This window comes from Ceratina calcarata, unplaced genomic scaffold, assembly GCF_001652005.2.
Source record: "Ceratina calcarata isolate Rehan_Ccalc_2016 unplaced genomic scaffold, ASM165200v1 scaffold557.2, whole genome shotgun sequence".
Taxonomy (NCBI): domain Eukaryota; kingdom Metazoa; phylum Arthropoda; class Insecta; order Hymenoptera; family Apidae; genus Ceratina; species Ceratina calcarata.
Genome location: NW_017176762.1, coordinates 695,605 through 723,293, shown reverse-complemented (window position 1 = coordinate 723,293; position 27,689 = coordinate 695,605). Strand labels below are relative to the sequence as shown.

The 27,689-nt window shown below is 43.5% G+C and overlaps 2 protein-coding genes across 6 annotated transcripts in view; both read right to left on the bottom strand.

Annotated features, from left to right (window-relative positions):
* Positions 1-18: 18 nt before the first annotated feature.
* net (atonal bHLH transcription factor 8-like protein net) lies at positions 19-9,790 on the bottom strand. Of its 3 annotated transcripts, none has more exons than XM_018031753.2 (2): positions 9,300-9,790; positions 19-4,844 (listed from the first exon to the last, which is right to left on the bottom strand). In XM_018031753.2, the coding sequence occupies exons 1-2, from the start codon at positions 9,349-9,351 to the stop codon at positions 3,430-3,432; spliced, it is 1,467 nt and encodes a 488-aa protein (XP_017887242.1). In that variant the 5' UTR covers positions 9,352-9,790; the 3' UTR covers positions 19-3,429. The 3 variants fall into 3 exon arrangements, with proteins under 3 accessions (XP_017887242.1, XP_026672958.1, XP_017887243.1); XM_026817157.1 differs by lacking the exon at positions 9,300-9,790 and adding an exon at positions 5,731-6,951; XM_018031754.2 differs by lacking the exon at positions 9,300-9,790 and adding an exon at positions 5,542-5,717.
* Positions 9,791-23,726: 13,936 nt separating this feature from the next.
* LOC108629291 (putative inorganic phosphate cotransporter) overlaps positions 23,727-27,689 on the bottom strand; it is a 7,387-nt gene continuing 3,424 nt past the window's right edge. The window contains exons 2-9 of one of the 3 annotated variants that reach the window (XR_003389693.1): positions 26,993-27,228; positions 26,638-26,883; positions 26,467-26,551; positions 26,115-26,332; positions 25,881-26,030; positions 25,670-25,802; positions 24,879-25,428; positions 23,727-24,629 (exon numbers count right to left, since the gene is read on the bottom strand). Coding sequence is in view for 2 of the 3 variants with exons in the window: in XM_018031880.2 (XP_017887369.1) it covers positions 24,983-25,428; positions 25,670-25,802; positions 25,881-26,030; positions 26,115-26,332; positions 26,467-26,551; positions 26,638-26,883; positions 26,993-27,228 (1,514 nt within the window). In the remaining variant the exon portion in view is untranslated. Of the gene's footprint in view, positions 25,429-25,669; positions 25,803-25,880; positions 26,031-26,114; positions 26,333-26,466; positions 26,552-26,637; positions 26,884-26,992; positions 27,229-27,689 lie in introns of all 3 variants that reach the window. The other 2 variants (XM_018031881.2, XM_018031880.2) reach the window with 2 other exon arrangements.

Sequence of the window (27,689 nt, the reverse complement as noted above, 5' to 3'; positions counted from 1 at the left end):
GAAGAAGAACACAGTGACTTCAGGTCAGAAACTAACATATGAAGTATAAAATTTATTACGCTGTGGAGTTCGGTCTCAGTGCATACATAATATTGCAGTATAATAAAGTACAATCTATCGGAGTTCAAGATCTTGTTGAACAATAACGATAGCGATCGGAGCGAGTCCTGAAAGCGCGTGGAAAGAATCGACGCGACCTAAAGAAACGCGGAGTTGTTGCGTCGCGTCGTGCGTCACGTGGGTTCCGAAGAAGAAGCGTGTTCTGCCCGGTAGCCCGTTGCTCGTTTTTGCGAGTCGACTGGTCGGGTTGGCCGCCTCTTCTCTTCTCCTCTCTTCTCTTTCCGAACAACCAGAGTATATAGGAGCATGGTCTCGTATCGTGTGTGCGCGCGTACCACACGATTCTACGCCGCGCTGCGCGGTGAAACACACCAGAGGAAACTGGCTCCGTGTATGCGAGAGCTTGGCGCCGCACTGTCGCATCCTATATACAAGATCACTCTCGGATCGGCTATGCGAGGAGCGCATACAGTCGCTCGCGAAAGTATACCGACACTCGTAGAAACAATTTATGAATCATGCGTTAGGTAAACGTGAAAATGGCAACGATTTCTGCGTTATATAAACTCAAACATTGCTCGTCAATTGTAATCAAATTAAAAATAAGAATTGAGATAAAGAAACTCGAACATAGTTCATGAATTGTAATAGACCAACAAAATCACATAGCTTGTTTTTTTAATTAAAAAAATAAAAAATTAAACATTGACAAAAGTTTTATATTTACTCATCTAAACAATAGTTTTATACTTATTTTGATACACTAAAGTATTCAGACAGTAAACACGTCCGAAATAGATAAAAATAGCGTTACAAACATTTTTAAATTGGCATCGTTGCTATGTACGAATTACACGGGGGGTGGAAGTACGCATACTCAAATTGCATAATACGCGCGCATGTACATAAAGCAGTTTCAATGCGGAATGAAGTCCGAAACGGGAGAGAAGGCGTTCCATTTTATACTCGAGCAAAACGTTGATAGTCATGGATCTGTCGCAACGGCAATGAATTTCTGCTTGCAAACAAAAGTTTTCTTTGGTATGTGTTCGCATACTTTCGCAAGCCACTGTACGTACGTAGTCGCCTCGCCTCGCGGCGTACAGGCGAAGCAGATAGCAGAGAGATAGGACATGTCGCAAACGATGCTCATTTTTACAATAGTCAGTCGGCTAACGTATCCTATTTCTAATCCTTCTTCGAACGAATTTCGACTCACCTCCCCTCCCGCCTTGGAACACCTGTGGTTCGACGGAAGATATGTACAACGCAATACATAGGGAATTATATACAACGCTTAGTTTTGCGACCCCGTGGTACATATCCAAAGTCTGCTGATGCCGGGTTAATTAAACGCAACAGACGTATCGATGTCCGTCGCTCGTTATTTACACCGTTTGTGCATCGCCTCGCATTTCTGCGTGTATGTACATACGCAACAGATAACGTGAAAAATAGATGAATCCACGCGCGATGGATATTGCGTTACAAAACTGATGTTTCCGTTGATCGTATCTGGTAGCTTGGTATACAAACTTCGCGTCAAAACTAATGCTAAATTATCTTTTCTTGTTTAATCTTTTTTACATTGAGAAATTTATGCATGTACTTTCAACCAATACGATTACAGTAATAATCGTAGTCGAATCAATGACAGTGACAGGAGAATGCAAAATCAATTGAATTCGCACGTTCACCATTGAAGTTCAATGTTTAAAGAGGAATGATCTGTCGCGGGCAAAAAGTATTGGGAGATCGAGAGGACTGACAAGTCAAAGAAGATTCGTCAAGTGGGAGGCTTGGGAAGAGAGCGATCTGGTCGCATGAGTCGCATCGGGAAGCGGGACAGTGGTCCGTGCGGTGCACGTAGGTCGTTCGACGCGACGGGACGCGAGGCGACGCGACGCGACGCCGGTCAGCTGGCGCCAACGCTCTGGCAACCTCCCACCAGACAGTATTTCGCCTCGTTAATCATGCTTTATACTTCGCCGTTCCGTTTCGTACCCGTTCCCGTTCTCCATTTCCCCCCCTCCTTTTCATTCCCTAAATTCCACAATTCTTTTTCCTATCACGTTCTCATGCACGCTCCGCATCTCATTATCACTTATTTTTATTATACTTTGTTAATTTCATTTGCCAATGTCCTCTGAAGTGATACCGAAACTTTATTATCGATAATTACCGAATCGATATTATTAATTTGACAATTTATCGTAAGTGCGAAAGCACTTGTCTTCTATTCATTTACCTTGAAATCATCGATAATTACTTGACAAACTTATTTCGAACAATCGATCACCGACACACATTTGAATTTCGTATTTACTCATCTTCTATCAGTAAATTAATTGCCACGAAAGATAAAATAATTGCGGACCGTGAATGATTTCAAGGCAACTCGCTACCGAATGCTCGCAAGCACGCGAGATAAGGATAGGTTGCGTTCAATTATTATTCGCCGCGTGTAATCGGCAAAAATTAAGCGACGCTCATGAGAACGTCGAAAATGCACCTGCTTCTCGTTGTCAGCAGGTGTTCGGCTACAATTTCTCCGCGTGTCGAAAACGTACACCTTGTATGTACCACATACGGAACCAGCACAGGCTGTGAACCAAGTTACCAATGCTGTGGTAGCTTTACGTGTACCGCGCTCCGTTTTGTTCGGGCCAGCTCCGTTATACAAAGCATTGTATTTCCAAAAAAAAAAATTTGTTTTCTGCTACAGTCGATATTTTACAAATGGAAAAACAATCTAACTTTTTCGTCTGTCCTTTCATTTATTTGAATCTTATTTAAAGTGAAACAATCTTGTTTGATGTAAGGGCTCGAGGTAGGTTAGTTGAAAAGAAAACAATCATACACGCACTAACTGGAACTGCAAATTACCTGCGAATATTACCGCCATGTATTGGCTCTAATATGCATATGTACGTACGTAAAATTATCTCGACGTTTGATAATAATTAATAATTCGCAAAAATCTGGACAAGATTTACTGTTGAAAATAAGACTCCTATCGCATCTTAAGGCTAAAGAAATGCCAACAAGGAACGACGAGACAGCGCTTGTTCGAAAGACAGTCAGGTATATGCGTGGAGGGTCGTTCGATTATTTAGCAATCGGTGGGTCAGTGAGACGATAATTCTGTCGCAACAGAACGTAATACTTACACTATCGACCAAATTCTTGTATCACTAAGTGTCTTAATTTTTCGAATCTCTCTACTGAGTGATTCATAAAAATGCAGCCATTCTCTGGCTGCCATTGCAATATTGCAAGCTGATTAAAAGATCAGCGATAGAAAACAGACTTGGCGGATAATATACGTATCGTTCCGTTTGAAACATCGAGCGCGCGCGCGCGATGAATTCAGTCTTCTTTTCTCTTCCTAAGTTTGCCTTCCGTCTGAATAGTCCTGGACACAAGATCGACGCAGGCTCCCAACGAGTCACCGTTGGCTGGCTCGCCCTCGGGAGTATTGACGATATTCCCGAGGGTCATAATGTAACTGCACGCGATCCTCAACACGGACAACTTAGACAGTTTCTGATTGTGCGAATACGCGGGTATTGCACGTCTCAGTGTATCGAACGCCGCGCTTATGGTGTGCACTCTCGTCCTTTCCCTGGCGTTCGCTTCTATCCTCCTCTCTCGAGTCATGTTCTTGTAGTTTCTCTGTTGACCTGCCGTTGAGTACTGCCTCGTTGGTTGGCCACTCTGAATGCCCGTCACCGTCGTCGTCGGCCTGGTTATCGTCGACGTTATCGACACGGTCGTCGTCGAGCAAGAATTCTCGCCATTCGACCGCGTTCGATGATTTTGTTGACCAGAGGAGAGCGACGAAAATGACGGTGACGGCGACGACGACGTAGATGAGCAGGAGGACGAAGACGAAGACGATATCGACGAAGAAGCGGAAGAAACGTTCGCGCATTCCACGGAATAGCTTTTCTCGTAGCTACCGTTTACCGCTGGATGCGAAGGCACCCTGGCGGCCACGTCCCCTCTCAACACAAGAGACAGAGGTTCCTCTTGCAATCTCGGATGCGAAGATGCCGCGGCGGACGAGGACAATGTCGTTTCCGGCGTTGTTATCTTTGTCGAGGCTGCAGCAAAGTCTGTCTCGATTCGAACAGCGCGCGTTTTGTCTTGCCTTTGCCTACCTGGCAAAGTCTCCTTGCCTTCGCATTGTTTCTCCGAGGTATCCCTCTCCCCGTTTTCGCCATTTAAGTCGCTCGCGTGATCCTGATCGCATTTGTTATTATCGTCGTCATTATTGCGGTCATCCTCGCGATTATCGCTGCCGCTGGTCGGGTAGTGATGGTGATGAGAATAATGGTAGCGATGGTGGTAATGATGATGTCGATGGTTAACATGGCTCGAGATTATGCTTGTCGCGGTCGATTCATTCGATGTCGAGGAGAAGGTGGACAATTGATTCGTATTCTTCTCCGTTACCGTAATCAGTTTAGAGTCAGCGACATTTTTACTGGTGCAGCTCCAGGGTCGAAACGGATTTGGCGATCGTACCGTTCTCGATGACTCTTCGTCTGGCACCGTCTGCTCCTCGACATGTTCGTACTTCCGCTTTTTCAGAGGGGCAGAAATCCCCTCTCGTATTTTCCGCGGTTCAGCCAGTTTTCTCTTGTTCTTCAACGAAATCGGCATCACCTGCACTTCTAGGCTGTCTTCTGATGCACTAGGTGAATGCAGATTCGAGATGTCATCCTCCTCGAAGCCGCTGCAAAAGCCCGCATCCTTCTCAGAGCCTGTCATGGCACCGACTGAAACCGAGAACAAATATATTCCAAGATTAAAAACGAGAATAGTATGAATTATCTTGTTATTAACGGAGCCAAATGCATATCTTTACTTTCCTACTCCACCTACTCTGTCTAATTCCAAAACTACAAATATTATATCTATGAATGAACGACCGAAATATATGAACAATATTATATCTATGTCTTCTCTTTCTTTCTGTTTTTATTTTTTGTATTTTAAACAGAGGTACTTGATTACTGAAATAGCATTGTCAAAACGATTTATATCGTCTCGCATTGTCTCGACGTCTTCTCGAACAAGAAGACGTGATGTTTTCAGGCTCGGCGTAGCATCCATTTGGTACCATCTGGCGCCCACGACTGTTTGGATGCTGCTGTGCGCGTAATTTCCTTTTCCTTTGCTTTGTTTAATTTCGCATTAGAAAGTATCGGTGTCTGATTAATGTTTGTATAATAAATATTAATATCCGATATTGCCAAGAGCACTGATGCATGAGTATTTAATATCATTTAAAGTCGTAAATAGTAACAAAAAGCATGTCCAGTGATTATCGAAAAAGAAATCGTCGACTATCGATGTTTCTATGAATTTTAGGTGATTACCCATAATCACGTGGTATGGAGGAACTGTACGGATTATCGTATTCGGTACTGATATAGCGCAGTCACTTGATACCAGTTTGATGTGATACCATACCAGATATTGCATCGGGAAGAGTATCGATATCGATCGGATCGGACGAAAGATGTTCCACGGGCAGTAAACACGTGTTTCTTGCGAATATTGCGGTCTACACACCGCGCACCTTTGTCGTCTCGTTCGGCAATTGTTCAAACAAACCGAAATAACATCTGGACATCTGTGTAAACTGGCGCGAAGCCGTACCGACTAACCGCAGCCTGCATATCTTCGGTCTTTTTGGTCAGGGCCGTATGAACGGCGCGGATCCTCCTATCGTCAACGTTTCTTCCTCCTTTTTCCGTTACGCACACTCGCAGTCGTCACTTCGCGTTTTGAATTTCCTCAATCGAAGCCCAGGCGTAATCAATACTCCGTAGTAATCGAGTAAATTAAAAGATAAAGTCGGAATTCATTCGTCACGCCGTGTCATGGAGAAGAATGGTCACTTGCTTCCGGTGCAAACTTACGCGGTAGAAATAAGGTCGAGCATAACGTTCCTGGATGCGAATCTTGAAATAAGGCGAAGAAGGGAACCGTGGCCAACTTTCGCGCCGATTATAAATAAGCGTCGCCCGACAGACCGCGCGAAGCAGGAGAACGAGGAGCACCTATATTCGGTCGATTCACTGTTTCGAGTAGTAAACGTCTCACGGGAAGATGATTCGCGGTATCAGCAAGTTTAGTGTAAACGTCAATGTGCAATCGGAGTAAATAACTTCAAAGTGTAATTCGATTGACAATTTGTCTGACTCTTTGATGAACGAAAATTACCAGATTTGTTTCGCGCATTGTTTGTTCTCCAATTTCGTAGTATTGCAAAACAGAGTGTACGATATAGATCACGGATAACGCGTTGGTCATAGGTGCACCCGCACTTCTGCACTGTGTCGACCGAACGTTCGCACGCGTTGAAAGATAATCTTGATTACATTATCGATACATTCTTAGAACGCGCGTTGTCACACTCTCCGATGATCCGATTCAAGATATGCGCTTATACGATAACCACTTCTGTAGAATGAATTTGAAAAATGAATGATCAACCATCGTACGCCATTGTTATAATTATTTCCTGTGAATACGAGTGCCCAAGTATTTATATCTACTTTGATTCAAGGAAAAAATTGTGACGACTTTGCGGCGATAGCAACGACGATATCGATTTAAACGTAACTCGCGCGCGAACCATCTGGCTAGCGCCATCTTCGCGTCCTCTTCTTATCTGTTCTCTCGCGTTTTTCCTCTTCCATCCCACAAGCATAAACCGCCTCTCGGTAACTCAACTCTGATTATGCATCGTTAACGTAAACGCAGCGCTGTAACTATCCGGAGATTTGATATTCACCAGCTACTTCGATCTATTTGATTTTCAGCCGATTTTCGAAGCTCAAAGCGCGTGAACGCACGTCGACAATTGAAAATGTAAATGCGATTCAATTCGGACAAGAAAATAGAGTTGATTGCATTATTCGAGTAAATTTTTGACGAGCACGGGAACAATACTGAAACATTTTCGATTGTTCCGTTAGCCATCTTTCCAGGTGCGCGCCATAAACAGAAAGGTGTCTAGTTAAAGAAGGGGCCAAAGACTATGAGAAGAGGGTACAGGTCCGAAAAGACGGAAGAGAGGTTCGGTTCAGGTAGCAGGTGCGACTTAACGCACAGGTGGGTGGTAGGTTCGTCGCCTAAACCTTGCCATTCGCTTTCTGTTCCAGGGTCCCGTCCCCCTCGACCTATTCTCCTACACCCTACTTTCTGTCTTTCTACCTGAGCGTACCACGCACAATAGAATATCGATTACATTCAACATAATCCCGCGCTGCTCAAACTCTGGTTTGCCCGTTAATCAGGGAGTAATCTTAATTCCAGGCTGCGGTTTCTTTTATTACTTCAACAACGATCAGATTTTATGAAGCGTCTATAAAACCAAGGTAATTCCGTCCGGACGATTAGTTGTCGAAAATCACCTTCAAGGACCTATTCCACCGAATAACTGTTTCTCACTAACAAAAGAAGGAGAAGCAGGTTCAAATATTACATTGTAGTAGTTACATAAATATTAGAAAGATATTTCTACAGTTAACTTGAAGGTCATTTTTGTCATCGAGCAATAAAAGCATGTCGGTATGACCCAGCAATGCTATTGACGGTAAGACGAATTTTTGAGCAAGCATCCTCGTTACGAGTTTGAATTTCATTCTTTAATGCGACATCGTGGATCGGATTTGTTCATCGGACGTGATTGATAAAGGGTAGAGCAGAGGGCGAGAAATAAGGGAAGGAAGAGAAGAAACGCGGTCGTTCGTGGAAACGTGAAACGAAGCGGACAGCGATTAGACAAGACGGTGAGCCTCGAGTTTGGTCAAGAGGTCGTTTGTTTCGTGCCAACCCACGCTGGCGCCGTCGTCTTCCTATCTCTCTTTCGCGCCTCTCCTTTCCTCTATCAACTGTCACTTCTCCTTCCCATTCTGTCTCACCGTCTCCCGCAAGATCCCGTTCTCTTTCAACTTCTCACAGCCTCGTATCTGTCAGACTAACTTTCTTGGTCACTCTCTCTCTCTCTTTCTCTCTCTCTCTCTGTTTCTATTAATCTATCTGCGCGACGATCTCGATCCTCCGTGAAACAGAGCGGACTTTGCGTCTGGTTCGTAATCGCATGACTCGATTACACATCGCATACACATGGCGGCTAAACGATTTATTCTAAGATGCGTACAGAAGAAGTGTTATAAAAAATTACAGGATCCGTGGACTAAAAGTGTGAGAGTCAAAGTACAAGTCTGACGATAAAATGAATATCTATCCAAGCTTTGCTCACACTTATTAGATAACGATTAAGTAACGATTTCAAGTGCAAGCTCAATCCATCGCATCGGTTAACAGCCTATGTACGTACGTACGTACGTATGTAGTTGGTATTTACGTTCTACGATCGCAGGCGTTACGGTTATCGCGTACGAGCTACTACCACGTGCGAGGCGTTCGTTAAGGTAGACTATGTAAGCGTGTCTGAAAGCGTTGCGTTGGCGGAGAAGCTTGCCCGAGCGAACTATGCGTAATCTTTTGGCCTCGACTACAGCCGACGATCTCTCGCGGAACAGGCCAGGCCGAGCCGGGCCGGGCCGGGACTCCGGGTGGCGCCGTTCGCAACGATAATTATCGTTCTTCGCGACTCCCACCAAACTATCAATCGACCGTACGACGTCGTTTACGGCACCGTTTACGATTCTCCTCGCGGTGCTAGTAGCTCGACAATGAATATTTTTTTATTTGTTTATTATTATGTACACAAGCGCGTATACTCGTATATTCTCAACCGTTTGCACATTTATATCTAACTTTCATATCGTATTGTTTAAATTACGTCGCGTCCAGATTCCTTTAACCGATTTCTTTTGATAATATCGAAAGGCTGCGTGGATATCGACTGGATCTTGATTAGAATTAAATTAAAGTTAAGCATTGATTAAGATCGATCCTTCTCTTTCGTAGCGTACAAAATACGAAATCTACTGCTTTTCACTGATAGTTTGATAAATAATTGAAAGGAAAATCGGCCAGTTTAAAGTAAATTACTTTATTTTTTGAGTAATATAAATTCATAATGGATTTCAAACGCTTTTAAATAATATTTCTCATAGAAGAAGATTTTCATTTGAGACTACTAGTTGTAAATAATTCTTATAAAACTAAGCCTTGACAAATTTTCAAACAATAACGAATTAAAAATTTATATTGAACGAGAAATTTATCTGTGCAGTAACGATATTCACCTTTCATCATAGCTGACAATTCGGAGATGGATTCCACCACGTGATGGGTCATGTTGGACCGGATACTCGACTTCAGGCACCAGTTCGAAAACACTTCTCTCTATTTTCGTTCACCACACACGCACTCACCCCGTATCCGTGCACCAGTTTTCACGGGGCGGAATCCTCTTTCAATTCAAAGAACACGTGTAGCAGACAAGTTTATGCCTCACGCGCCTCCTATCTCTTACTTGTCCTCCTTACTGTCCTGTGACACTGCGATCAACATGCGCATTTCATCCTTACAGACTGAACAAATCCGGATCACTGTTAATAAAACAAGCGGGAACACTCGCTCACGGTCACAGCTATTTCGCTTAGAAGTCGAAACTATTGTCTCACAACAGAAGACACCTTTACACGATCGCGGCCAAACAGCTACTGACTGAGTCTCCTCGTGCCGTGGCTCGTCTCGGTCTCGGTTTGTGCACGCGTGCGAGGGAGTCCCAACTGGCCTGGCGCGACCACCTCTACCCGAACCCGACCCACTCCACGACTTTGCCTGCCGTCCCTCTAACATTACCACTACTACAACTCGAACCAACCACTACCAACGTACGGACACGGCGATCACCAACACCGACGCGACGCGACGGCATCAGACGTCGTTTCTTTTTCCAGGCTCCGCTGGCCGCCGGCGCCGAGCAACGTTAAACTCCGATACACTCGAGATTCGGTGCGAATCCGTCGAAACGACGAACGCATTCTGCTAGATGCGCATTCCGAGATTTTGCCAACTGTTTGAATTTCCCACATTTTATTTTGTACACCGAATGTCTAATTTATATATATAATCAGCTGTGTAACTGAAGTAGTATTACAATATTGTTACGTGACGTAAACTCGATGCAATTTGTTTTAAACGGATTATTTGAGTTGACGTAACATTAACGACACGTGTTACCAGAATTTCTGCCGTTTCATCAATTTATAATTAATACGTGTATGACAGATTGAATTTGACGCAACGCAATGTTTCGCATTGATTCCGGCTGAACATCCGTCCAGCTGGTGGAGGAGCAAGGGTGATACGACGGGACTAATGTTTTGGTCTCGACTATAGCCGAGAGCGTATCCCACGCAAGAGCTGGATCGTCGGTGACGAGGATGGTGATGCTGGTGTTGGCGTTGACGTCGGAGAGGACGGCGGGGAATGGGAAGAGGCCAGGCCGCGCATTGTTGGCGGCAAGAGGCAGCAGGGGCCGACAGAACGGCGCCAGCCGACCGAGAGTTTGACTTGGTTTCTCTGCTCCGCTCCGCGTCCGTCCCATCCTTCTTCCTCTTCCTCTTCGTCTTCTTCTTCTCCTCCGTCTCACAGCTCTTGGCTCACGGTTCTCGTCTCCTCTCCTTCTATTCCATCGTGCCCTTTCTTTCGCGCTCTCGATCCTTTCCCTCCATTCTCTCTTTCTCTCTCTCCTTTTTCATCGCCCCGTTGCCGTGCAAACGTCTGTGAAACTTTCCCGGCTCGATTTCGAGCCGAACCACCCGCGGTGCGAAATAAACATGAGTGCGATTCGTTCGACCCGCCCCCGCGCACCATTCTTAATTTTCAGACGTTTTCCCGTTCATCTAGACTTACCCGATCGATACCATTGATACCGATCGGCAATGATTACGAAACAGTGTCTAAGGTGAGCTGTCAGTTTCATGAGACGTTAGATATCATAATAATCATGCACGGTAATTATTTTTCCTTGCATCACGTGTCAAATGAGTATCAAATACTGCTTGTCTCGATTTAACTAAGTCTCAGCAATTGTATCGCTGTGTTAGAAATTCATGCATCAACTACATAAACCGATGCCTAAACGCCCAATTCATTTTATTAGGCAGATTTCTTAATTTATTATTTAATTCCAATTGATGAAAATCATCAATTCTACTGACTCTACTGCCATTCGATTCTGTTACGGAAACACAACATATGTACTGCAATCGTCACCTTCTTCGGACATTCCCGACACCGTTATTTTTTTCCTTTACGGCTTACCGTCCCTTCCGATGTATTGTTTTTTCCGATTTCAATGGCTTTTGCACAAAGGGAGCCAGCGTAAGGAAAGGTCGGCCTGAGAGGTATGGTCGTTTACAGCCGGAAAAACCCTCGATTTCATTTAGTTTCTGCCTGGCTTCGGGACATACCTACCCTTATAGTACCGCATGTTAACTTATATACATCTGTGTTCGACATCTGTATGACCGGAGGTACGAGCACATAAACGTGGGGCCCATTTGGCGAATGTTCGATTGCACATGGAGTAATAAACGTCGAACCTTTTTCAAAGTTTCTAGAGACTCACGGGTCCAACATTTTTCAACAGGCACTTCATTTTACTCCTCATACAGCAAATTACATACCTGAGAAAAAACATGCACAAACACAAGCTCAAAGCTCGTCCAGTCAAGGAATTTGACTTAGTATACTCGAACGAGATTCTACTTTTCTCTCATGCCAGTCTTATTAAAAATTATTATGAAAATAATTGAAACTTCTCAGAGGCTGTGAAACACACAGATGTGCTAGGAGACTAATAAATAATCAATATAGGTACATATCTAATGATTAAAAAAGTCTCGCAAGTCCCCCCATCATTACGCAAATCTACCTTCTGTGTCGCGATGAAACTTCATGACAAATTCGATTAACTACATGATCGATACTCCCGATAAGGTACAACGACCGTGAGATATCACAGCTGCTATCAGCTATGCAACTGTCCTCGCTTGCGACCCGCGCGTGTAATCTAATAATTTTCTACCGCCGCTGCTTTCGTTCACTGTTCCTCGTTCGATTTTCCGCGTTTTCCACGTGTCGAGAGAAAACTCTGATTTTTTTTGTTGCTTAGTAACACTGCATTTATCGGTTAATTTAATTAATCAATATCCTTGAATTTAATCATTTTATTAATCCCTCACATTCTACACCACTAGATTCATTTTTCTATTCGAAAATAAAAAAAGGTAATCAGACTTTCCCTTTAAAAAAATGCTGAGACACTTAAGAAATAATGAAAATAATTTACTAGTAATTATAAACAATTAGTAATGTTAAGAAGTACTTCAAACAAAGGACGTATGTACTCGACCCGGGTTTTTCCAGTTGTAACCATAAATACTTGGGAATTGACAGAAAGCTTGGGTAATGAGGGAAGAGTATTGCTGGGAGGCCCCAATGTTTCGGGACGGTATCTGTGAAGCATATGCGCGGACAGGGGTGCGTTAAGGGTATTAAAGAAGAAAGGCGAGCAGGCAGATTTCTTGGGATGTACGTGTGTCCACCAGATGTGACCGATGTGACGAAAAAGGCCAAGGAAATCCCCAAGGGCAGCGGCCATAAACCGTACAACCCTCGACCACGGGATTTCCCACTTATCCTTCGCTGCTACCAAACTGGAAAATTGTACTTATTCGAGTAACGTCTAACAAATAATCAACTATACAAAACTCTAATCGCGATGTTCGTACTTGGGGTAAAATGATTTAGAATAGAAAACAGTTCGATCAAGTTCAAAAGTTCAAAAGCCACGAATCAATGATTAAAGACCTGAAAACATGAATTCGTTTAATCATGACTGTATTTCGGTAACGAGAATTCATCTAATCGAGCATGAATTTATTATGATATAAATAGAATTGAAAGGCTGTCTGATGATAGATAATAGATATCGAATCATCCCTACGTTCCCTTAATAACAGAAAACGTGATTAGTTTAATATCTGCCACTATAATTCTCGACGATTGTTCACGATTCCCTATGACTAAGCGTAATCAATTTAGTAATATTTGCGAAGCGAAATCAAACCGGGATACCCTCATAGTTTACGTTTTCGTGCGACATTTTAGCTCGAGGATAGCATTTGGGGCGCGTGTACTCGGTGGTAACCCGTCGAGCGAGTTTGGCAAGGGTCCTCTTTTCCGAGGGCGTTGCGATTTGTCAGTAGCGGCACACGCACCTGCCGCTGCTTCCTTGGCTACCAGTCAACCGCTAACAAATCTTATTCCGCGCTCTTTCGTTCGATCCTCTCGCGTTCGCGGGATTCCGCGCAGTAGTTACCAATCAGGGGATCTGCTTTTATCGTTAGACTCATAACTACTAATCCCGGATAGTCGCGCGTCCGTTTTCACGCGCGTGCACACAAGCGTGTCACGCAGCGAGGATGCGCACACAAACGACGCGTTACAACAGCATGTGCGTACTTTATAATCTCTAAATATTTGATAGGCGGACTGTGCGGCTGCGTTCGCATCTGCGCCAGTGTCAGCTTCAATTATTAAAGCTTTGCCATATGTCCTTTCTCTTCCCTACATCTCTATCGCTCTCTCCGTCTTTCCCTTTCGGTTCCTCTTTCCGCTCGCCAATCACGCGCTCCCTTTCCGTAGCCCTTCCTGTATATATTTCGCTTTATCTCTCTATTTCTTCCTTCCTCGGACCCCGCGCTCGATACCTACGCCATTCGGTCTTTTACGCCTGTTGTGGACCCGCATCGTTCGACGATTCGTGCCGCATAATTGGACGACTGATTAAAGCGTTCGAATTTCACACATTTGTCTCTTCTCCCTTCCTTTGCCGCTTTTTTATCGGATGCCTCCGTCCTTCCTCTGCCGATCAATGAAGAGCTAAGGCTTCCGACCACAGTTGCGATTTTATTAACGCGACAAGAAACGATCTGTTATTTCAATTTATGTGCGAAATATTTTTAACCCCGAGATCTACTTAATTCTTCAAATTCTTTTCATTCATCGAACAGTTCGAAGTTGTTTTTTCATCAGGTGAGATCGTAGTATCATTAACCTTAATTTGATTACGTAAAATTACTGTGTAATTACTCGTAAATACAAAATCCCGATGGAATATGACGAATTCTTGAAATTCCGGCGCTTTACCTGTTCCTCGTCGCTGTTTAGCGAAGACGAAAGCGCGACAAGTTGGAGCACGGAGAAGTAACATCGGATGAGATGAGATAGGAGACCGGGTGCGTGCGGACGGGCGGCGCGGGGAATGCAAAACGATGAACGCGACGGGCGAAGAGGGGTTGGAGAGTAGAGAAATAAAGGCAATGAATGATGTCGTGCAGCAGGTGCACCGTGGCGCGGTGTTTAGCGAGTGGTCCGCTGTTCCAGGCTCCGGATACCTGAGGTCCGCGTAGAACGCTTCCACCAAATCGAATTGAATCGACTCGACTCGTTCCCCAATCGTTCACAGTGTTCTTCCATTCTCCGACGATGCCGATTTTAGCTCAAAGATATAACAAAGAGCTAGATTTTCTTGCGTATGCATTAGAAATTGTATGACCTATGATTAAGACAGGGAGACAAGTTCGTTGGGAATGGGATGACTGTCAGTGTGAACCAGATACTTTCTGTAAAGTACGAGGGTACTGAGGCTTACAGAGTTGACAAGAGTAGAGAACAAGAAACGGTACAAGTTTCCGCGGCGAGATAGTCAGCGCGAGAAATGAAGAGAACTGGTTCGGCTCATCGACCGCCTACGGACAGGAGCATGGCAGGAGGTAGGTACGTATACGCGTAATTGGCGCGCGATATTTCAAGGACCGTAAGTCAGGAAGCCGGAGCCCTCGAGCTTCGAGAACGTGAGAAATAAACGATGCGAGATGAAATACGATCGCGGCGCGGCTGCGCTCGGAGAAAAGCCGCTTAAGAATGCTCTTATCCCGGTTCTCCCTCTCCTCTCGCTCCCTCTTGTGCACACGTGTAGCTTTCTCTTTCTCCCTCATCCCGTTCTCGATCGAGCCACCTGTTGAGTTCCGGGGAGTTCCCCATCCCTCCGTCGCACCGCGACGCTCCGTTTTGGCTTCCTCCATCAAGATATCGATACCAATCTCCCTTCGAATCACGGTTCAATCTGTCGATCGAACGAACCCCCCTAGCGTCATTATCAATTGTTACAAATGAAATAAAAGTTTGACTCATCAGTTAATAGATTGTTATTGAGCGCAGAATCGTAGTAAACGAAAAAGGAGCACGTTCCGATCGGTTCGCGTCTGTTCACCTGTCACGCGTTCGATCCGCACGCTATCTGAGAAACAGCTTAAGCGCATACATAGACACGGCTCTCGTATAACTTTCTCACGGTTCGTCGATGTGAATTTTGTAGAAAAACATCGGCCACTAATACATCGCGTACGAGCCGAATATGATCAAGAGTCGTCAACTCGCTACCGAAACGATACCGAGGAAAGAAAGAGAGATTCCATTATCGCGTAGGCATGCAGCAGAGCGAGCAAGCGTGGGAGCGCGCGTTCGCCGATTTCTCTCCTCCGGCCGTTTCGAACGGCTACAAATTACTACTATAAACTTTTTAATGCCAGTGGTCTCCTACGGGCCAAAGCCCTCGAAAGCACGCGCGCACGCCTTCCCGAATTCCGAACGGCCGACGCGATTCTTCGCCCGGAGCGTCCACTGTACGGTATGCTGCTAACGATTTTTCTATGAGTCAGTATAGTATAACCGAATACTGATTCTGCGGTGAAAACGCAGATTCTTGAATCTAATTCAGATTTCTAATTATATATGTAATTAATCATAATGACAGTGGTTGAGATTATTCTAACGGTATCGTCAATTCGAGCGAGATAATTCAAATATAATTATGATTCTAATAATTCGATGTGACGTATAAGAATTATTATTTTTACATTAACAATTTATAGTAGGAAATATGTTTACCCAGGCATTTTACTGTCTGTCGGAAAACGCTTTTGCAAAAATATGAGATCTACCGTCGCGATAAGAAGCAACAATGACTCGTAGAAGAGTTGCAGGAGGATGGGAAGCAGGAGTGTATCGACTCGACTTGGGTCGAGTCATCGACGGGCTGTGAGAAAGACTCGTCGTTTTTGACAGCGGCAGGTGCGAAGAGCCACGCGATCTTCGCGAAATAATTCGCCCGTCTACTGATCACGGTCACCACCACCTGCCTATCCCTCAGTCTAAAAGTACGCCCGACCACTATATAATTCGACTTCATTTTTTCAAATCGTATCCTCAAGTATACGTGTATCCGAATCCTATAATTCTAGACGAACATTCTCCCATTGAAATCACCAGAGAACGGTAACAAGGAAAGAAAACCTACTTCCAGTCGTGGTTAGAAAATGATATCTCGCCTTTTATATTTATGCCAATTCCTCCATAAGTTTAGCTTTTTTGAATTTATATCTGTCATTTTTCGTTCTTTAGATATACACAATGACAATGAGGCTTTATATATAATATTTAAATGACAATGACTTGAGGTGATGTATAAATATTTGTCGATAGAATTCTGGTATGTCATGCAATATCACAACTTACGAATTGTTATGGATTCCATTCGTGTTTATATGAATTCCCTTGTCACGGATTCAAGTGGCAAGCGTCGTCACGCCACAGTCCCGTGCCGTCGGGCCAGAATAGACGACCGAGAGGACAGAACGAGTCGGACAGGTGCACAAGAGAATGCGAATAGGTTTAGGGTATCGGTTACAAAGCTCGGTAAAAGCCGACCCTTTACGGTCCCGGCTGCATCAGGACTGTATTGTTCGTCTCAGGAAAGTCTACGAATACGAAAGCTCGCGGGTGGTGGAAGGCGATCGTAACGAGTCCCTCGCCGCGGCAGGTCTGATTTATGCGAGGTCCTTAAGGAAAGAAACCAGCCTCCTGGCTCCTCTCAAATCGGCCACCTAAGCCCACTTGTTGACCTCTCTAATTCCTTGTTTCCTTGGCTTTTAAAAACGACGTTGTCTTTCACGTCATTCAATTTGGTCTCCTCTTGGTAAGTTTTCGGTTTGTAAAACAATGACACAAGTAGCGGTACAATCTTTGCGAAATGAAGTTAATGACTCAGGAGTTAATATTAAGTGCAATATGTACGGTTCTTATGCACAGATCATAGTAATAATTAATTGAAAATTAAATAGCGATACATTTCTTCACCGATTACTAATATTAAGAATCTAAAAATCTCGAGTGACTGATTAAATGATCCAAGGTCTGATAAATTCATTCTTTTAACTCGAACGTCTTCTACGATTTCAGAATTGTGGTCATTTTCCGTAGTAGCAAAGAGGGAAAGTAAGTTGGGCCCGAGGATTTGAGGAGCTCGAAATATGAAAGCACAGGTGTCTTCGAACGGAGGAAGTAATACCGGACCGAGGATGGTCGATGACCCAGGTGGAAAAAGGAATTGTATACGGTGTCATCGATACCCCAAATACATCCAGCAGAGTCAATGTTCACGGTGTAAGCGATACCCAGCGCTTCTTTTCTTAGAACAGGCTGATCTTCTACCTGTTCCTCTAACCCTCATAATTATCCGCCCTTTGCGCGCACCTTCGCTTTTGTGTCTCGTGTCGCCTCACCTTGCCCCGTTTCCTTTCATTTAGTGCCGTTTTTATACTCACGGACCCAACGACATTTATGCTTGTATAATGGCACGTCAGAAACTACATTTTAGTTTTTACTTTCATAATACTAAATAGCCCTGCAAGATACTTATTTTTTATGGTGGTAGTACGCTTCAGGTATGTGTAAACGAGCCATATAAAATTTACAGTGCGACGAAAGGAAAAACGGAATTAGCAGAGATATTTTAGAGTTGTAAAATCGAATTACTCGAACGATCGAATACGGATTTGAATAATTGCATTCCGACTTGGCGAACTCACTCCGGCCGTCAGTGACTCTAATACAAATGGGACAATAGAGATCGGCTTTTTTCAAAGACTTGGAGGGATCGAGGAATGGAGGTGTGGCGTGAAAGATTGCCTTTACGGTTGCCACTATGAAACGCGATACGATCGGGGTGAATCGGTGCGAAGCCAAGGTGGCTGCTACGCGTTCTCCTCATTTGCCAAAGCGAAGCGTATGCATGGCATATCGTATGTTCGTCCACAGTACAACGGGAAGCGGTGCGTGCTTCGCTCTAAAAATTACGAACCCCGACATCTGGCGCCACATGCTTGTTTAAAAACCGCCCCGTGTTCGCTTACGTTGTCCTTGCATCCTGTTAACTCTTTGCTAGACCGTGTCGGTCTCTTTACCACGGATTTGATCAATATCTTTAAAGGAAAGCTAGCATTCAATAAAACAATTTATAATTCGGTGACTATCATATCTATTTCAATCAATTAATATCAATATTGACGTGTTTGTATTAGATTAAATTTGAACGCGGTAGAGATATCTTTCACGTAGGTGTAACGTATGTTAAGAGAAATGAAATGGTGAAAAGTCGACTGCGAAGCGAGCAGTGGAAAGCGCGAACGCTATCGATCATATTAATTGAAATGGGCCTGAGCTGAGAGTGAGCGTTGGTTAATGCAACATCTCCAAGTCCCCATCGCGCTCGATTTGGCTCGTTTCAACGCCTTTTCACCATCTTCTTCCGACCGTTCTAATTTCGTGGGCCGACACGTGCCCGGATGGAAACAGATGTACCTCGGGCTGGCATGGCGCGTCGTATGTATAAATACATCGGTGTTCGGCTAACCGAGCACCCGGTCGCGCACGACGACGTATACGAGACGAGGTACGAGTATGTATCCTATCCCGTCGAGGCTGCGAGCTTTGAATCGATATAAAGTTACCATCGACGCTGCGCGGCACGGCGCGGCACGGCACGGCGCGGCGGCGGCGTGCGACTGGCGCCAGCGTGACTGCGCGATTCAACCCACTGTACAAACAATTTCAGTTATTCCGCTAGTCGCTCGCGTCGGCAACGCGAATGCGTTGCATCTGGCTGGGATATTTGATAACTATAGTTTTATTGGTATCTGCGAAATTCATTGAGCAAGTATAAATGGGTACTAATTCCTTATCCACGTTTGGAGCGATTCGTTCTAAAGAAGGTGGACTTCTAATTATAAGAAGCAATAAATGACAGCGTGTTATTAAATAAAATAGAAAGTCGGATTCTTACATCATAGGAAATTTTGTTTATCTCCGTTTACGCGATATCAGAGATAAAAGTTAGCCTTCGCTCGCACAGTTTAGCGTACGCGTCTTAGTGTCGTGCACGCGCGAATTCCTCGTTTCGAGGGGGGACGGTAGGTGAACGCTGGACGCAGATGCGCAGTGAGCGTTATCGGAAGTCTTAATTGGTTTCGGAGTCGAGGTGAGGTATGCCGTTCGCGCGCGCATCCGATAAATTTTGCGCTTTTTTCTCTCCACTCGTTTGTTGCACGGTGCGATGGGCAAAACGGCAGACGCTTTAAAACTGCGCTCGAACGAGCAGGTGATCGCGAGAGGAGTGTCGCGACGAACTAGCCGTTCCCGAGGAAACCATTCGACTCGCTGGAACGCGAGACGCACGTCAGGTGTGTCCAGTGACTGAAATTGATCTCAGTTTATATCGAAATCTCCTCAGTGAATGAGTCATTTCCTGACGATAGTTACAGATACCTAATCTCTGACTGAGACTGAAACTGAAATATCCATTTGAATCATCGACTCATTTGAGAAGTTCCGAAAGAGAAGAACTTAACAAGATTTCGATTTATGCACGGAAGTAGGCATAAAAAGTATAATTGAGATGTACTTTAATTATCCTCAATGGACTAACTACGTATTTCCCAAACATTGTTTTTGCCAATGTTCACGCTCGTAAATATAAAGTCAAGGCTAAAAGAAATCGATTTGCGTCGACTTTTAACCTTAGTTCGGCTATCGTCGATTGATCGGAACAACCCAACGGAGGAAAGAGCCGCTGCTCTGGCCGAACGCTGTCAGGTGCAAATTTTGAACGAGGAAATTTCAAAGACAAGCGTTACGACAGGTGGATGCGAGAGAGCCCGGCAGCAGCAGGTCGAAGAGAAGGTGCCGCGCCGGCATGCCTGGAAACCGGAAGGTGCTCGAACACGCGAGCATCGCGTGCGCTCGCGCTCGTTACTTCAAGAACAAGGTTGCTCTCGTCGATCGGCAACGATCGCTGATCTAGTCTTACAAGTAGCCATCAGATAAATATCACCACTGTTGATGATATTATAATTGTATCCTTAATCGGCAACATTAATCCCATTAGTGTTTGTATATAATTATAAAGATTATGGACATAAAACAGAATGTCCAGTCACTTCAATGTGTGAGGAATCTAAGTACTTGATAATACTTCATATATGCTATCACATGTTAAAGACTGATACTGATCAGATAGATTTAAGAGCATAAAGTAAATCACTGTCCGCTGGCCAAATTGAATCTCATATATTATCTAATGTAAGTTAATAATTCGCAATCAAATAGAATTGTATGGACAGAACACAAGTGATAATTAGATAGGAAATAAAGAGAAAATTGTTTCTAATTGCTTTTACTCGGATGAAACAAACATTCATGTTAACAGAACATGTTGCAAGGATACTGAATTTAATATTTAACAATCACCAAGTCGAATAAACAGATTTTTCTTATCGATGACTGGCAGCGATAGAGAATGGTGAGACCGGTCAGTGGCGTTTGGTGGCTCGCGTGACGACGGCGTGTGCCCGCGGGGGCGTTCAATTTCGAATTCCTCGAATCGCGTGCGCTGCCGTGACTCAGGTTCGTGGTCCTCGAGGTGGATTCAAAGGAGGATGCAGCAACCGTTTTACCACGGTCCGCGTCCGACTCGGGTGCCGCGGGGTGATTTCGGACGGAGGAGAAGCGAGCGAGCCAGCGATCGAGCAAGGCCCGCGCCTTAAACGTCGACGGATCGGCCCCCGGGTATTTCTCACCCGCATACCTAGCTAACGTTCCCCTCTTCCTCTATCATCTGTCCCACGATTCCTCCACGTATCTCTCCCTCGTCTTCTCATTCCTTTCCGACTTCCGAATGTGGTTCTAAAGATATTAAGTCCCGCTCTCTCATTACGGATTTTATATACAAATGTTAACGTCGCATACCAGATGTTACTCTTCGTTCGTATAGAAACCTAGAGCCTAGCTAGAAGTAATACTTCTTTTAAGAGGATGGTCGGATAAACGACATTAGATGTATTGCATCCGTTAGAAGTTTGCAAGGAAAATTTTCTAACTGGCAGAAACCAATCCTACTTTCCTTGCAAATATCACTGCATTTTACTACCTACTATTGTATTTTATTCTCTTTGCATTTTCCATCTCACATATCTTTATGATTTCTTGAATGATTGGAAGGTAAATCTATGCAATGAATTTAATATATGAAGAAAATAGGGAAAGGGGAGAAGAGAGAAGAGCGTGTTGGCTGTATCGGCCCTGAGAGGTTCCCATGAGTCGGGGGCGGCAAGAAGGTAGTTGGAAAGTTATTCCTCGGCCACTCGAGGGCATCGGCGTTGCTCGGGATATTGGTGCGTGCAACCGTTCGCTTTCCAAGCGCGTTATTACCGGAGGAAGCCTTAATAATCGGTCCTGGACCGTTCCTTTTCTACGCTCCCCGATCTCTTCGACGCGAAAACGTTTGACCAATTACGTACGCACGCGTGTTTAAAATGTAACCGGGACCGTCTATTTCTTATTCTCAGTCTGTAAAAAATGTATCCATATCGTCCGAACAATATACGAAGGTGTCTCGCGCGTGTTTGTAGTAATTGTTGCAATATTATTTGCTCAAACTGGGAAAGAATAAAGTAATGAGAATAGACAACAATAAATCTTGCAGATGGAGGGTCACTTTATAATCCTGGAATTGATGACTCGATGTCAGTTGGGAAATAAATTTTTCCTCTTCTCTAAGCATTAGGAATCTATTCAAGTTTTCCGTATTACCATTTACGAGACACCCTGTATAATAAAAATTTTGCGATGAAAGACTTTAATCAGTAACTGTTTACTACTAGAGGCCTGAGTCATAAATACTGTTCAGGGTCAGGGTCCGTTTTCTTTAATAGGGATCCTAAAATTTTCTTAGGAAAGGTAAATCCTACCTCGCTTGCAGTACATTTTTTCAGCGTACATCTGTCCTTCCGAGCCATTAAAATACAAAGAATAGTAGAAATTATTTAAATCCGTAGAAGGGAAATATACATAAACACAGTAGAAAGTATACATGAAATGTATAAATGAAGTTTCATTTATTAATATAATTCCAATACGAGATTGTGAACAATTAGCACTAGTTTGCCGGATGTTTTATGCTGTCGAAATTTTATTTTAAAAAAGTTTTATTCCAAACAATTTTTACATATATATTCTATTTTTAAAATACATTTCCCGCAGATTTTTTTATTACACTTAGCACAGACGTTCTTATTTCTGTTTCTTTTGCATGATGCTTGAATTTCGAGCCTTGAACAGTGAGTAGAATTGACTCACTCCGGCAATCTAGAGTTAAAGTACGAATGGAAAATACGGGGCATCGATCATGGAAATGCAATACATATTAGTTTTTTCTTGTTACGTTTTGCTTGAGCGTCAGTCAGTCAGGTTTTGTTAGCCCAAATCTCGACTTCTAGACTGAATTTGTCACCTGTCACGGGGCCTTTGATAATAGATCAGACATTTCATCGGGCATAGACGCTGCTACGACCCTCGGAATTCCTCTCAGTAAAGTCGATCATCGCTTCAAGTCCGACGTACTGCGAATATCGTGAACAGGAACGCATACAAAGCTCGTAGTGTCCCAGATGCCAGCGTGATCGATACAGCCGCGCAGATGGCTAGGTGCGGAGAGCTTCCGAAGCGACAATTCTCGTTTCGCGACGAATTGGATAACCAGAAACGCGTTCCGTCGGTGAGATTTCCGGTTATCGCAGCCAGCGTAGCGCGGAAAGATAACCGCGGATTATCATACGCATGCATGGTGGCAAAGGAAGTTTAGCTTATAAAGCTGATTAAACCTTAGTTAATCAGAAGCGATCAGGGCAGTATGCCGCGATGGAACATAGCCGGCGGATCGTCGACTTGTCGAATCCGTTGGTTTCCTGATAAATGGCTCATCGAGCGGGCGGTCCCGCGCGGCAAACTTCACCGTCGTTCTACCTCCGTCTGTTTTCTGACTTCCGAATGATCCCGGCATAGCGATTGAATTCGAGGCTGCAGTCCGCGGATGCTTCGCATTCTCTTAATGTAGCTTCTAACCTAGGAAATGGAATTATTTCATTAAACTTCGAAATTATATTATTGGATACTTACAATTAAGGTCAAATTAAATTAATTTGTGTTTGAACTTAATTATATTTAATATAATTATCATTCCGCCAATTGTTAGACTGAAACAAAATTTTGAACCAAACCAACGAGCTAATCGTCAAATGCAATAAATCAAAACGAACCTGCTAAAAAATATAAAGAAAATAATGAAAGAAGAGATATGATAGAATCGACGTTGGATAATTTAGATGATTTAATTTTAAGAAGGGATGACCCCCGATTTCAAGTACCCACCCCTCAGGATTGGTCATTTTGTCAAGGATTACGCTCATAAAAATGATAAGATCATTTCCCATTCATTTATTTTTCCCCATATTTATAGTACATTATTCCACTTACAATTTTCCCATTTTTATAGTACATTACTGCGCTTAAATTTGAAACTGTCGAAAGCGATTTCAGGAAGAGATCTTCTTAAAAAGAAAGTGCGATGTTCTTCTTGTAAGTCTAAAAGCTTAAATAATAAGACATAATATCTAATAATACTTTAGATCTTATTGACATCGAAACGGTGTGTCCTCAAAGATCATTAAATTGCGCTAAATGGCTTAGTAATTAGACATTATAAAGAATTTGTGATAGTTAAATAATAAATTATCCTTATGTATTTTTTGTACTACAAATCATTAAAGCAATTGGAAACGTTCAATGTATTATGTGAAAAAATAGTATACGATGAAACATGAACTACATACGATGTACTTATATGAGATGCCGAGACGATAAGAGAGATGAAGAATGGATCTCAGGTGGGCAATCGTCTGAATTACCACACGTATCCAGTAGGTATTATATCGGAGAGCCAGCGTGACCTGCTGGCCCAATCGCGAGTTGCGCTGGAAGAAGAGAGAACATGGAAAGACAAGGAACGAACGAGCCGCTCGTCGAACAAACTCTTACGCGGTCTGCCCTCCTGGCACATCGGCGTAGCGCCGCAGCGCCACGCGTCACGGCGAGCGTGCACCGCAACGCGCGGCGCCTGTACGCCGGTCATCGCGACGCGGGTGCGCCGCGCCGCGTCGCTTCATCTCACGAGGAGACTTGAGACCCGACTCGGAACTTCGGAACTCGAACCTGCTCCTGAACCTCCTGAACTGAATGCACAGTGCGATGCGGCGCAGCGCCGCGCGATGCTTCGATCGTTTGGACTTGCGCCACTTGAATCTGTGCGCCATGTGTTCTTCGGTCTGTGCACAAACGCATGAATAAAATGAAATTGTATCCAAATAGCGTGAAAAAATGCGATTAATTTGTATCAAAATTGAAATAATGATTTCTCACAAAATCTACAGGTCGAAAAGACGTATCGCAGTTTTGTATTACATAAATGGTTTACACTCCCACGACTAATTCGGAAGATTGTATTAATACTTTCGCACTTCAAAAACTGTTGTATTAAAATTATAAAATCTCTATACTCTGTCATTCTTACAAACCATGTAATATCCCACTCGGGTCCTGCTTTGGATTTTTTTTGTTCTTCGACCATTCGTCTGGAAAATCTGGAAATCTACATTTCTATGTCTTCAGAGATCATTTTTTAGGGTACCGTCTTGTCCTTCAAAGGTACCGATTCTTCTTTTCCTGGTGTCTTGTGCACGTTAGGAAGATTACTGTTCTGAGCCTGCTCAGGATTGTTCCACTTTTGCAATTGGCCGGTACCGAACACTAAAAACGTTATAGCACCAAAGCTATAAATCGACGCCAGTATAAAAAAAATTGTACTCCAACTTTGATAGCTCTGATTCTTGTACGTTATGGATCCAACCATGTAGCTGCTTAGGAATCCTCCCAAAGAGCCGAGCGTATTCATTATACCGAAGATAGTACCAGAGAAGTTGGGCGCGATGTCCAAACTGTTCCCTAGGTAGCCAGCGGTTACTGCGCCGTTGATAGTTAAAGCGATCGTGAAGATTGAAACAGATACTACTCGATCGCATCCGTAATTCGCTTGGATGATCATCAACAGTCCTGGACTGAAGACAGCTACGACAGAATTAAATGAATGGGGAAGAGATCTGAAGAAGTGAGATAAGATAAGCAGGATAGAAAGAAAAGCCCAATTCGATCCATCAAATACGTAAATGCAGGTCGGACCATGGATATTAACTTCATCGAAGAAGAAAGAAATTAAGCTTGTTCTTCAGCGAGTTAAATATTTGTCAAACGAGACTTCAAGATATCTTACGACGTGCAACGACTGAGAAATCATGTATTATTTATTTACCAAAGCTGGTGAAGATCTTCCGGATGGCCGTTACTGACAGCCTCTTCGTTTTGAAGAGATAGTCAGCGACAGTGGATGTCGTCACCGCGAATATGTATTTGCCGAGGTACGGTAAGGAGGACAACAGTCCGTTCTATGGAAAATCAACAGACGCGATTGAATTCAATGAACGATACGAATACTAAGAAAATAAAAGTTGAAGAAGAAGTACCTGTTTTATGTTAAAATTCAAGATGTACTTCATGTAAGTCGGTAGTTGGTTGACAACGGTAAAGTATCCAAACACGTTGCACGAGTGAGTAATGACGATAGACCAAACGCGGACAGACAGCAAGATAGACTTCCACGGAACTGGTAATCGCTGTAGATAAAAACATACAATGATGCTTGACCAGGTACATACATATATTCTATATATATATCTATAGTATTGATTGTGGATCACCTTTGTCGTGGATGTTGTACCTATCGAATCTTCAATGTACCTACGCTCTTCAAGAGAGATTCTCGGATGTTGCGCCGGAGAATCAAATACTAAGAGGAACCAAGCTATACTCCACACAATCCCTATGGTCCCGGTTACATAGAATACTGATTCCCAACCGAAGGAGGCTATTAAAAACCCGCACATCGGCATCGTTAACGCTGCGCCAAGGGACGAAGCTAAAGCACATATTAGTAAAAACATGTATTGATAAATAAAAATATTACAATAATTCTTTTCTCTGCATCTGTTACATGGAAGATTATTCCTTTTGTACTAAAATATTAATAAGTACGTATGTGTACTTACTTACCCATCATGTTGGAGACGAATTTGCTACGTTCCGTAGGTGGTATCCATCGAGCGGTCATCGGTTGCATAGCAGGCCAAGTGGCTCCCTGGAGGGAGGATATACACAGGACATTGGTTTTAACACTTTCACAGTTTGCATTGAACCAAACTCGGATAGAGAAAAGGGAAATACCAGCAAGAATCCAAGTACGGTCCTCAAGACGGCGACCACATCATAGCCGTAAATCGCTGACAAGGGTGTCAGGAATGTGATAGCGCTCGACAGTAGCATACTGTACCCGAACACCCTCTTAGGCCCTACCACTTCCGCGAGCCTGCCACCTGGTAATTCAGTGCATATGTAACCCCAGAAGAAGCTACCTAATATAAGGTTCACCTGGTATTCGTTCCACGGATACCTTGTCTGAATTATATCTTCCTAATAAACAAACCGATAATTTAATCGTAGCGATCACTGAGGAAGAAAAGGTGAAAAGTGATGCTTTAAAACTTCTATAAATATTTTAATAATTCTGTGTTCAACGTACGCCGAGTTTCGGTGAACGATCGACCGAAGAGATCGTAGAGTTCGACGATTCATTATCAGCGATTGCCCGTTCGAAGCACTCGCTGGACGCGTTATGAACATTCGAGTCTGAAGTATCGTTGCCGCTCGGAATTACCATCGATACAATGGCGATCGTCAGGTTGACGCGTAACATGTAGTTCAGCATAAAACCGAGGATCACCATTATGTTTAACACTTGTCTGCATGTTATACGGCCTGAAAAAGTGTGGAAAATAGTCGATTGCATACTAATGTTATTAAACACTATTCAGTGGAATGGTATTCTACATAAGATTATATATTCTATTATTACATTGAATATATTGATATTACATTCGACCATATTTAATTGTTTGGTGTAATCTGATGCGCGAGAATGGGTTTTTAAATTCTTGCTATTTAATATCGATTCCGATACTGACATTGAAATACTTCTTTGGCGAAATTGCAACGGCAGCTTGTTATGCAGTTGTACGATAATAATCCGAGGGCCCGCACCCTTTTTCAATGTCTGTATTACGGATATCACACTGTAATTTCGTTAGTACTTGACCTCGTGATGTCGAAAAGGCATTTCTTACACCTGTCGGGTGGAACAACCCTTAATGAGGGGTGTATTTAAAAAAATGAGCTAACTATATTACGTTTGAAGAAAGTTTTATTATAAAGTTTTTATA

What these genes read in the sequence shown, in the direction of transcription:
- net (XM_018031753.2), bottom strand. Translation starts at nt 9,351, where the DNA reads ATGACCCATCACGTGGTGGAATCCATCTCCGAATTGTCAGCTATGATG. An exon ending in ATTGTCAGCTATGATGAAAG is followed by an intron (nt 4,845 to 9,299) that starts GTGAATATCGTT and finishes TCTCGGTTTCAG; the next exon opens with TCGGTGCCATGACAGGCTCT.